Here is a 13,326-nt window from a genome sequence, read left to right as displayed (position 1 = left end):
TCAAAATTTGGATCCATTCATCCCCGCTGTAGTTCATAGTTTTATTTTGAAACAATAACAATTGTATTGATTCGATATTGAAACTACATTGGTATCAATACTGTCGATATTTGGATCGATCTGTCCACCTCAAGTTTATTGTTATATTTTGTATAGTTTTATTTTGAAACAATACCAACTGGGTATCGTTCCGATACTACCCATGGTATCATTACGATCGATATTTGGGTCAATCAGATCACCATCTATCTCAGATAGTTTTACAGTAATTAAAAAAAAATACCAATGTGTATCAATCTGATACTGATGATACCCTTGGTATTGATACCATAAGCATTTTGAGCAATCTGTCCGCCCTCTTGTTTATCGTTTTATTTGGAAACCAACACCATTTGGGTATCGATCTGATACTGATACTACCCTTGGCATCAGTGCTATCACTATTTGGATCGATCCGGCCACACCCGAGTTTATAGGTTAATTTTGAAACAATACCAACTGGGTATCGATCTTATACTGATACTACCCCTGGTATCGATATTATCAATATTTGGATCGATCCGGCCATCCCCAAGTTTCTAAGTAAGTGTTGAAACAATACCAATTGAGTATCGATCCTATACTAATCCTGCCCTATCGATCGACATTTGGATCGATTTCCCTCCCCAGTTTTGAGTTTTATTTTGAAACCATTCCAATCTACGATATGACCAATCACTAAAGACATAAAATAACAGTGTACGCTCATGCCGAATAAAAAAAGGAAAAGGAAAAGAGTAAAAAAAAAATAAAAAGGTTATATTTTTAATTTACAAGTAGGGAAAGAAATAATAAAGAATGTCTCATAATAGATTCAGTGATGAAAAAAAAGAATGAAAAATGTGCAAAAAAAATCTAATCAAAGAATAATAAATAAGACAAATAAGTGAATGTATGTACTGTATATTACTATAGCCACATTATATACTACTGTATACTGCATTACGTAGTATGGGTCATATTTCCAATAGACGCCTTCTAATAGGCAAAGTATGTGACCGCCATCTTGTGGCTAAAATGTGAACGTGCATAAACCCGTTCATATGAACACTAAACAATTAAAAAACTAAAAATACTTTGAATACTTTGTACTATTTCTGCCATATTCGCTATTTAGATTATTCCCAGGACCAGAGACTACATTTAGAGTAGCTACAACTAAAATATCATTATTACATGATATTATATTATAAGGTTTCTGCTTTGTGGTATTTAAAAGTTAAACCAAATCAACTCGGGGAGAAGAATAGTAACCTTGACATGTAATGACATCGTTTCACCAGCAGATGTCCCACTTACCTTAAATCCCTGCCTGGTCATTGGCATTGCTGTGTTGCGGAGTTTGTGGTGTGGCCATTTGTAGTAGAAGTGGGTGACTGCAAATCCACTGTAAATATATTTATCGCTATATTTAGCGAGTATTCAGGCCTCTCTTGTGACTTGGTGCCTTGGTTGTGTGCTGTTCTCTTCTGAAACGCTAGGGGGCAGTGTTTTCTGGCGAGTCAACTTCAGTCACCAATCACAGCCCTTGTTAGCTTGTTAGCTTCCTTCATGGCAGCGAACAATGGCAATTACAGAGGAAGGGAGCGTTATTGGAGCTGGTGCTAACTGATGTGTTACAACACGTGTTTTCATTGCAAATGTTGAACCGTGACGGATGTACGCTCTCTGAACGAGTCGTATAAACGCAGGAAAATGGCCGGTTGAGCGAATCAGACGTCATTTCACGACTCTTTAGAGCAGCTAGCAGATACTTTGTTTACTGGGGACTTGGCAACACTGGACCAGAGGTTGCCAAAGCAGGATAGCGCAGGTTTATTAACCGCTATGATCATCCGACAACCCCGTGACATCGCCGCTGCATCATGTACTTCCTTTTCACAGTGTCACCTTTGACGAGTTCGTTTATCAGTAGTAGCTGCGTTTTGCATCAGCAGTAGCATTCGCGCCAGAGACTGTGCAAAAATGCCCGCTAAAGCATTACATCTCTACACTCTGGCCGGACGTGTCGTAAGTGCTATCATCTTCTCATCGTGTTAGCACACCACCTGTAGGCACTTACGCACTAATATACATGCAAAAGAATACTGTTTTATACAAATTGTTATAAATGAATATAAAATAGCATGTGTGTTAGTGTGTCAGCATTTATTTTGATACCAGCATAGTCTGTGTGGTGCAGTTACATTGTGTGTTTCACTTGTGCTACCAAAGCCCCACACACTACATTTCGCACACTCTAAAAAACATTCAAAGCAGACAAAAATAGATCCAAAGTGTCATATACTAACCATACTTTGTATTTAGAATAAATACACACTATAACAAACGCTTTTTTGTGTTCCATGGAAACCATAGTCTACTCGGGGTGGTCCGCATAGCGACAGCATCGATACCAAGGGGTAGTATCAGTACTGAATCAAAGTTGTTGGACACAGGAGGACTTTGGGTGCAGTTTACGCACATTACGTCTTGTCAGCGCATCGTCCTGCTGGAAAATGTTGAGCAAATTCACTTGTGAGACAGCATCGTCAGGCTATTTATGTGAAGCAGAGGGAAAAAAATAGAAATTAGACGAGGAACTACTGCAGGGGTGTGTATGTATAAATGTATGTAATAAGAAAAGAAAATAAAACAGAAAAAACAACAGCAAAAATGGAAAAATCAGGAGTAATTTTACAAGAATAAAGTCAAATTATTAGAAGAAAACAATTGGACTAACAAGTAATTTTACGAGAATAATTATGAGGAAAAATACCATCATTTTAGTAGCATAAAGTTGAAATATTAAATTACAAATATTATTAGTAGTTATTGCATAATTATTAGTCATAATATGAGAAAAAAACCAAAACAAAAAAAATGTAATTTGGGTAAAATTAGGTTATGAAAAAAGTTATATTATTAAAAGTGATATTAACATTATATTATTTTCAAGAAGAAAGTTTTAATAGTTGGATTTTTTTTAAAGCATAAATAGAAAAAAAAAGTTGTCATTTTATGACAATAACGTCAAAATATTAAGAAAAAAACGCCGTATTCTAACGAGAAAAACAGTTGCAATTTAAGGGGAAAACTGGTAATATTAGGCGGAAAAATCATATCATTTTAGTAGCACAGAGTTGAAATATTAAAAAAAAATCTGTTATTTACAACAACAAAAAAAGTCATAGTATTATGAGAAACAAAACAAAATAAAGTTGTCATTTTTGGAAAATGAGGTTGGCAAAGTTCTAATATTATGGGAATAAAGCAACAATATAATGCGACCAAAGGCATAATATTACGAGAAGAAAACGTACAAAGATTGTTTAAGAAGAAAAAAGAAGAGCGATACTAATGATATGCTTTCAAAATAACAAAGTGGCCCTCGTGTCCTTCCATTTTTCAGCATGTGGCCCTCGCTGGAAGAAGTCTGGACACCCCTGTATCGCAATCGGCTCTGCTGATTGATACCAAAGTTTAGAGTATCCCCCACCTCTGTGTCCTAGGTACAATTCACTGGACTCAAAGACAGTCGAGGCTCCACTCCAACCTAAACGCACCACTGTAATTACTAGCGGTATTATTCCTTTCATTTTTTACTCCTGCTGAATTTGACCTACTTTCCACCCACTTCTTCCCTCACGATCAGAGGCAAAGAATTACGCTTCATCCCTTGATCTCCAACCCCCCCGCCTGCCCCGATGCATCCATCCTGTGTCCACTCGCTTCGCTTCCACGTGCAGGGCAGATGGTGCGGGACTCTTATCAGCTGCTGCTATTTGCAGTAATGCCCGAGGGCTTTAAGCGCTGCGGCTTGTGTGTGTGCTGACTGTTGTTAGCCATGGGCCAGTATGCTGCACGAGTCATGTTTGGATGGATTTGTGGCAGCAGGATGGTAGCGAGATGGCAGACTGCACGGAACAGATGAGTGGCTGGATCAAGCCAGCATGTTTGCTCTACTGACACATATCAGACCGGCGGAGGCCAGAAAGTGCCGGATAGCACGCTAGTTGTGCTTCACAACTGTCCATGTTTGATAATGTATATTGCAGTATAAAACATTACTTGAACTTTCCTCTCAATGCACCGATCCATCATTTTGTTGGATTATCACAATATACACTGTATAGAATTGTATCAAAGTTAGGTTCAATGGCGACTCTAAATTGTCCATAGGTATGAATGGTTGTTTGTCTATATGTGCCCTGTGATTGGCTGGCGACCAGTCCAGGGTGTACCCCGCCTGTCGCCCGAAGTCAGCTGGGATAGGCTCCAGCATTCCCCCCCAATGAGGAGAAGCAGCATAGAAAATGGATGGATGGGTAAACGTAACATAATAACAATAAACCATCCAGCTAGAGATGTGCGAGTCATGAACGAGGACTTCACTTTTACAGATTCAGGACTCAAGTCGACTCAAGAGTTTCGTTGACTCACATCTGTTCAACAAAGACTCGTTTTTCAATTGACTCACGGGCGCTTGATGAAGACTTGAGTTTCATTGACTCACGAGTACTGGACGAAGACTCGAGTTCCACTGACTCACCTGTGCTCGATGAAAATTCAAGTTTCACTGACTCAAGGATGCTTGATGAAGACTTGAGTTTCATTGACTCTCGGGTACTGGACGAAGACTCGAGTTCCACTGACTCACCTGTGCTCGATGAAAATTCAAGTTTCACTGACTCAAGGGTGCTTGATGAAGACTTGAGTTTCATTGACTCTCGGGTACTGGACGAAGACTCAAGTTTCACAGACTCGTGGGTGCTTGACAAAGACTCAAGTTTCACTGACTTGCCTGTGCTCGATGAAAACTCCAGTTTCACTTACTCAAAGTACTCGACAAAGACTGGCGTTTCCGTGTCTCACGGGTACTGCACAAAGACTCAAGTTTCACTGACTCACATGTGCTTGACAAAGGCTCCAGTTTCACAGACTCATGGGTTCTTGACGAAGACTCAAGTTTCACTGTCTCACGGGTGCTTGATAAGACTCGAATTTCACTGACTCACAGGTGCTCGACAAAGACTCCAGTTTCACAGACTCATGGGTTCTTGACGAAGACTCGAGTTTCACTGTCTCACAGGTGCTTGATGAAGACTCGAATTTCACTGACTCACAGGTGCTCGATGAAGACTCGAGTTCAACTGACTCACGGGTGCTTGAGGAAAACTCCAGTTTCACCGATCCACGGGTTCGCGACAAAGTTTCACTGACTCATAGGTGCAACTTGTTGCACTTGTTGCTTTATTGTCATTGTAGTCCAGACATACAACAATTACCGCAGCAGCTCTGCTCGCTAAGAGTATAAAATGTGCAAGCAATGACTAGTTTGGTTTCAATTTTGGTTATGTTGACGTCAGTGAGCCTGCAATACACTATAGCCACTGTACTACCAAAATGACATTGAAGCACAGATAATGGCTGACGAATGGCGTCATTAGTAATGTGAATACAATTCGGAATTGATCTTAATTAGTAATGAATAAATATATCCACTTATGAATTAGTAATGAATGAAAATATCTATTTTTAAATACATAAAAGCATTCATGCTTGCGTCAGCACTGACTCAACTGTCATCCTTACACATACTTACACAGTTCAGCGCACGTGCATGGCTCCATGTGTACAGCGATTGGCTGATGCTCCACCGTAGCCCCGCCCTTGCGGCTACGTCACCGTGTCAGTGCTTGTCTCCGCAGCGAGGACGCACTGCTCACTCAACAAGCGTGCCCGGGACGAGGCGGTGGTCCCGGCGTCGCCCTCAGTCATCACCGCGATGGGAACTAGCATAAGGTTCTTTTGTGAGCTAAGCCCTTATCCCGTACTGCCTTAAACCGTTCCATCTGGAGACCTCCATCTGAGCCGCGTCTCTCCTCCAGTAAACTGAGGAAGAGGATGACACATCCAGAGATGAGACGTGTTGGTCCTGTCAACTTGGACAAGGACATTTGTTGTTATTGAACTCATCTACACAATATCCGCCATGTTTGTTTCTTCAGTGGTGAGTGCTGACATTTCATTACCATGGGTTGTTTTTTTAATTCTTTATTATAAGGATTCCTTCAGCGGATTTAAAGGGGCAGTGCCCTTTTTCTAATTACATCCTCTCCGGTCTGTCCCAGACTGAAGTTCAGTTCCACTCATCATACATTTTCAATCATACTGAATGTTTATTACCCTGCTGTACGTCATATACTGTATACTATCCAGTTATTCCTATTTGTTGACCATGTTGCACTTGTGCTGACTGAACAAGTCAGTCATAGTCTTATCATTAGATTCCTGTCACAACAAAGACATGGCCAGACATGCACTTTTTTTTTTTAAAGAAATGTATGCAAATATGAGTCCAGGAAACGTAGTCTTGGTCTGTACGGACAGAAAATGCAGCAATGAAATGTTACTTCCTGAAAAACACACATAAACACTGTATTATGGTCTGTGTGTTTAGGATACGAGTGCGTTGTGTGTGTTTTTCTTTGTCTCGCCACAAAGCAGGATGGCCGCAATATAGTAAATACGTTGTTGTTGTTGGTGGTGGTGCACTTGTATGAGATGCTGACTGCAGAGTTAAGCCATCTGGAAGGGTCCTGAGGCCATTAATTCACATTTCAGTTTTTTTCTGGACGGTGGAACCCGCTTATGTCGACGCCCCTTGGACAACTGCTTTTGTCGACATAACCGAAACCGAAACTAGCCATACAGGCTACAAGGGGAATGGGTAATAATACTGCGGTTCTTTTATTTTGAAGCTTATTTTGCACTGAACAGGAGGTCACTGTGCTGTGTAACTAGGTTGCTGTTGTGGTTTCACGCTGCTTAGAGGTAATTGATGACGTTCCACTGTATTTTCAGGTTAGTTTGCCGTCAGCGCACTGTGACAAGTAGACCGACTGTAGTCTTGTTTTTCAGGTTTGAAATGAGATTGCATGTTGTGTGTGTGAATGGAGATTTCAGACCTGCCAACATGTACACATTTCAGCCAGTTTCGGGTTCAGTCTCTGGTTTATGCTCCTGTGTCAAAACGCCAGCGTACGCAACGCCGGCTCATCCCTCACACTGCAATCCCTCTTTCGTAGCGTGATGTGGACCTCCCAAAAAAAATCTTACCTCGTGTTTCGGTGACGCAGACCATGAAGGCTCTGATTAGTCAGCTTTTTTACATTATTTCCTGTCTCTACGACTCGTTCAGAGGGTATACAGCCCACTTTGCAAAGGTTGGCAGGTCTGAGATGGCGATTTTTAAAAAATACTTGTTTGTCCAAGCCTATTAAAGACCTGTCCACTGTATGAGGCGTTTTTAAAAAAATCCTTTTGCGGAATCGCTGAAAACTTACTTCAACCCTAAGATATACACTTAAATGTTTCAGATCAAACTAATTTAAATATTAGTCAATAACAACACAACTGAAAACAAAATGCAGTTTTTAAGTGGAACTTTTTATTATTAATGGAGAATAAAAATCAAAACGTACATGGCCCTGTGCAAGAAAAGTGATTGCCCCCGAATAACTGGGTGTGCCACCCTTAGAAGAAACAACTGCAATCTAGTGATAACTTGCAATGAGTCTCTTACAGCGCTGTGAAGGAATTTTGGCTCACTCATCTTTGCAGAATTGTTGTAATTCAGCCACACTGGAGGGTTTTCCAGCATGAAGCGCCTTTTTAAGGTCATGCCACAGCATCTCAATAGGATTCAGGTCAGGATTTTGACTAGGACACTCCAAAGTCTTCATTTTGTTTCTCTTCAGCCATTCAGAGGTGGACTTGCTGGTGTGTTTTGGATTATTGTCCTGCTGCAGAACCCAGGTTTGTATCAGCTTGAGGTCACGATCTCCTTCAGGATTCTTTGGTGGACAGCAGAATTCATGGTTCCATTTATCATAGCAAGTCTTCCAGGTCCTGAAGCAGCAAAACAGCCACAGACCATCACACTACCACCACCATATTTTACTGTTAGTATGATGTTACTTTTCGTGAGATATAATGAGACACACTCCTTCCAAAAAGTAGAACTTTTGTCTCATCAGACCACAGAGTATTTTCTCAAAGGTCTTGGGGATCATCAAGATGTTTTCTGGCAAATGTTGTTTTTCTTCAACAGTGGTTTTCGTCTTGGAACTCTGCCATGCAGGCCGTTTTTCTGTCTTTCTTATGATGGAGTCATGAACACTGACCTGAACTGAGGCAAGTGAGGCCTGCAGTTCTTTGGATGTTGTTGTGGGGTCTTTTGTGACCTCTTGGATGAGTTTGTGGAATGGCTCTCACTGTGGTTCGCTGGAGTCTCAAACCTCAGAACTGGGGCAAACACTTTTTTACACCACTGTAAATGCTACACACTAATAGATAGACTTCAATTTGTGGAACACCCTAAAAACACAACAAATAAATGCAGTAATTTTACAAGAATAAAGTCGAAATATGAAGAGAAAAAAGTTGCAAGCTAACAAAATTTACATTTTATGAGAATAATTTAATATTGTGGGGAAAAATTAACACTTTAGTAGCATTAAGTTCAAATAGTAAAAGGAAGACGCTATTTTTTTTGGTGGTAATATTAAGAAAAACAAACAACACAATAATTAAAGTTGTAATTTGGGGAAAAATAGGTTGCGGAAAAAGTGTTGTTACAAGAATAAAGTCAAAATATTATGGGAATAAAGTCATAGTTATAAGACAAAAATTTCCATGACGAATAGTTGGAAAGTAAAAAAAAAAAAAATGAGCAGAAATTAAAAAACAGGAGTAAAGTCTGGGTACCCCTGGTCTATGAGATTCTTTTGGTCGCACTATCTGAACGTTGCTTTGTGTCATGCTGGAACTGATTATTTTCAGCGCACAGAAGTCTATGCTCGCGCTTCACACAACTCTGAACAGCCACATTAGCACCACGCCCGTGTTAACACAACATGAGAGGTGTCCCGACTGGTTTACCAATGTTTTAGACCACTGAAAAAGGTGATCTAGGCCTGCTGTTCTCCTTCATTTCAACGTAAATGACGTACTTATACTGTAATATTGCTGCTTGACAAGCCGATTAATGAAGCGTAAATAACCTGTATAGCGCTGCAGCAATTAATTATCATAATTGGTGATTAATCAATCGATTAACCGATTATCCAATTAATCAACAACTATTTGGGTATTCGATTAATTGTTTTTTTATTCAAAAATGTAAATATCCTCTGATTCCAGCCTCTCAAATGTGAATATTGTTTAATTTCCTTGGTCATTCATGAAAGCAGACCTATTATCTTTGTGTTGCGGGCAAAACAAGATATTCACACTTTGGACTTTGGAAAACCGTGATTTGGTGTTTTGCCTCGTTTTCTGATATGTTGCGGACCAAATCACCAACTGTTTGGGTTTGGCTCGTATTGGTTCACTCAGCGATTACTCAATTAATCCAAATAACAAGCTTCAGATTCATCGACAAAGAAAACAGCCCTAAACCCTTTGTGATTAAAAAATAAGCAATTATAATGTTTGTAACCCTTCCTAACCTTGTCCCTCAAGGAACGCCTGAGTAACAAAAGATAAGACAGAGCGTTAGGAGCCCACGGAGGTTGTGAAGACCAAGTGTGACCAAAAAATAACAACTTTGGAACACCTGATTCCAACAAAAACCTTTGTCCAATACTCAATTTCTGAAGTATTATTGTCAAATTTTAAATGGGTTTAGGTGAGGAGTCAAGCTATGGTCCCATGGACTTTTCCAGTCCCAACTCGTCATTTTGAAGGCATTCTTCTGAGAAAACTATAGGCAAACCACAAAGCTCTGATTCGGACTTTTGGGGAGATAAAATCAGCTAATGTTAGCTTGCCATGCCTCAGCTTTACATTGACTTTGAGTATGACTTTTTAAAGCCAAAAAAACCCGGAATGTTAAAAGGTTAAACATGCATCATGTTCACATTTGGATGATGTGATACTCTGATGGCTCCACCAAAGCACAACAAAGAGGGTCTGTCCAGACCTCAAAGTTTGTGTGGAGAAATTATCCCAGTGGATGAGCACTTACAAGCTCCGATGTGACCACGCAAATAATCATCATCAGCTTTTGTCAGTGATAAATTCACACCCAGTGAATCCAAACAGTGTCTGAAATGAGCTGTGGCACGTTGGTGGGTGGGTGGGTGGGTGGGTGGGGGGGGGGGGGGGGGGGGGGGGGGGGGGGGGGGGGGGTACACGCAACAACAGGTGCTTCTCGGTGCGAACAAGTGTGTTGGGCGCCTGTGCGCTAAGCAAACACGGAGGGGGGAAGGGGCACACGTGACTGTGTATTCTAGCTTCATCCTAAGCCTTGCTTTAATAAGATGGTAATTGCCTCATGCTATTCTGCCACCCACACCCACGCATACATATGCACACACCTCATTAGGTAAACAGAAAACAGATTGTTTGCATTCACAACACACCCTAAACACTTTAAAACGCTCTTAAAAGACTTGAAATCACGCAGCATTTCAATACTGGGCCAGGAATGCTTTGTCGACACTTCTCATGGCCTCAGGCGCATGGCTACAAAGTCGCTACATGTACGCAGCATGCACGCCATACGTCATGCAGACAGACAGCCCTCGTCTGCTGTTGAAAGACTTAATGCGTCAGCGTGCTGTCTGTCATTTCATGAGCCTAAATGCTTATTTTACAACTGAACCGGTGTGGAAGTTTCACTTTTGCTTCTCACAGCGACTGCGGCGCATTCAAGGACCGCCGAACGAAGTGCGAAATCTCAGTGCTGGACAAAAACATTATCGTTAAAACATAAGGCATGCAGGCACATGCGTTGCCAGGGCTCCCAACTTTTTTTTACTAGGAGGACAGCGGCCCCAAACTTAAAATTTTAGGAGCGCACACCAAAATCGACTTGCAAACTAAATATTCACATTTCCTCTCATTTACACTGTTTTTTTATTGGACGTATGTTTTATTGGATTACGGACCTGACTCAAAGAGGTTTGTTACAAAAGCCAAACAATATTGTTGGCTATGCTGTGTAACGAAAAAGTAAATCCAGCAATACTTTGGTTGCGTTAGTTTTAATGCTTTGAAGAGCTGTTTTCATAACCATATTCAATTCCACAAATTCATGTTTGTAACAAAAAAAAAGGATCGGATTGAATTGGCAAGACTATAAAAAAATCTGACCGGAGCCGAAGCCAAAAAATGTGGATCGGGACATCCCTAATATAATGGAATATATGTGAATTAACATATACGTATATAGTACATTTGGGAAATTTAAGTAAAACCAACAGCAGAAATGGAAAAAAACAGCTGTGATTTTGCAAGAATAGAATATAAATATTAAGAGAAAACAAGTCACAATTTTACATAATATCATGAGGAAAAATAATGTCATTTTAGTCACATAAAGGTGAAATACTAAAGTCATTATATAAAGAGAAATTAACAAAACAAAATAAACTTGGAATTTATGGACAATTTGGTTGGGGGAATAATATACTATGTATATAAAATACTATGGAATAAAATAAAAAATATTATAGGAATAAAGTCATAATATTATGAAAAGAAAATGTACTAAGATTATTGAAGAAGAAAGTTTAAATATTTGGAAAATAAAAAAAAAACAGCAAAAATGGGACAAAAACGCGAAAGTGCGACGTTGATACTAATAATAGGCTTTTTCACCTGTATCACAAAGCTGGGATGCAGTTTTTTGTAGAAATATATATCACTTCTTAGCGTATCTTTACAAAATATCAAAAGTGGCCCTTGCATCCTTTCGTTTTTCAGTATGTGGCCCTCGCTGGAAAAAGTTTGGATCCCCCTGCACTCGACAGACGAAATCAATATGAACCAAACATACTTGCAGTGGTTCGGTGCACAGCATTTGAGAGATCAAAGTATACGTATAGTTGCATATTTTTACATATTTAGATTTTTAATTCAAAAAACGACGACTCGAATACCAAAATAGTTGTTGATTAACTGGAAAATTGATGAATCATCAGTTTGTTGCACCTCTAAATTAATGAATCAGTCAATGATCGAGGTAGAGGGTGAGTTTGATGCGGAGGAACCCGAGAACCCCATCAAACACCTTTGGGATGGACTGGAACAGGGATTGGTGGCGAATATCAGTGACCTCTATCCTTGCAAACAAGGATGAAAACAGTCAAACCCGTTTACGTCGACATTCCGTTTATGTTGACCAACCAAAGTCCTGGTCCACCGTCTTCGTCAAGGCAAGCAGTGTCTCATAAGAAAACAAAGTCCATGCGAATGAGTTTGAACTTAAAGTACATTGATTTGGGATGTGTTTAATAGCTGGCGCCGGATGTCCCATTACAGGGCGCTCTGCCCAACCATCCAGTCCGTGAATCCTAGATTCAGGGGTGAATGAAGAGTGTTTCTGTGGTGCCCACATAATGTAAACAAGATCCGCAGGACCGGCGACCACACCCTCAGACGTCTCGCTTCTCTATCGGTCCTTCCTGTTAGTGAGTCACAATATCAGCAGACCTTTCATAAGGTGGCTGGCTGCCTTTCTGATGGGTTGATGTGTGTGTGTGTGTGTGTGTGAAGTGCAGAAAGACATACACACACGAGATGCATGGAGAGATAAGAACAAAAGCAGGCAGTAGACCTGACGTGATACGTGAATGTCTCCCTGCAGAGACAGTGACTGTCTACTGTGTGCGTCAGCAGGAAAGTACTGGAAGTGCTAGGAAAATGCTTTATTTGCTGTTCCTTCTTCTCCTTTTTGTCCTGCCACACTTTCTATTGCATGGTTGGAGCTGTAGTTGGAGTTGTCTTATTTTACAGCAATAGCAGCTAATCAAATTAAGCACTATTTCAAACCGACAGTGTGTGACGCACTGTTATGCACTGATAGCTATATCAACCATCCGGATGTGGCTTCAGTCTCCATTGTTCACCACTACTACATAGGATGCTAAATAGCTAGTCAGCAGTGGTTGCTCATGCTGAGGAAAACACTGGCCCCTAGGGATTTGGTAGAGAATTACAAGCCCTCAGCTTGATCTCATGAAACATCTGTCAAGGGCATACGCCATTACAAAGTGAAATCCCAATTCTTTTACATATTTGAAGGTTTTTCATAAAAAGCAACGCAATAATTACTTTCCATCCATACTTACATTTATGAAGGAGTCATTCTGTTATTAATTCAATTACTTTTTTAGGGCAAGTAACTTGTAACAATAACCGATTACATTTTTAGGTGTAGTGTAGTGTGTTGTGGTGTAGTGTGTTGTAGTGTTGCATGTTGTAGTGTCTTGCAGTGTAGTGTAATGCACTGTAGTT

The 13,326-nt window shown here is 40.3% G+C and overlaps 1 protein-coding gene across 3 annotated transcripts in view; it reads left to right on the top strand.

Moving 5' to 3' along the window:
- The first annotated feature begins 5,759 nt into the window (after nt 1-5,759).
- Nucleotides 5,760-13,326, top strand: part of tnfrsf21 (tumor necrosis factor receptor superfamily, member 21) — a 38,460-nt gene continuing 30,893 nt past the window's right edge. For all 3 annotated transcript variants that reach the window (XR_008566991.1, XR_008566990.1, XM_054762016.1), the window contains exon 1: nt 5,760-6,031. Coding sequence is in view for 1 of the 3 variants with exons in the window: in XM_054762016.1 (XP_054617991.1) it covers nt 6,014-6,031 (18 nt within the window). In the remaining 2 variants the exon portion in view is untranslated. The remainder of the gene's footprint in view (nt 6,032-13,326) is intronic.

Source organism: Dunckerocampus dactyliophorus, chromosome 19 (assembly GCF_027744805.1).
Source record: "Dunckerocampus dactyliophorus isolate RoL2022-P2 chromosome 19, RoL_Ddac_1.1, whole genome shotgun sequence".
Classification (NCBI taxonomy): domain Eukaryota; kingdom Metazoa; phylum Chordata; class Actinopteri; order Syngnathiformes; family Syngnathidae; genus Dunckerocampus; species Dunckerocampus dactyliophorus.
This window is presented reverse-complemented; position numbering and strand designations above follow the sequence as displayed.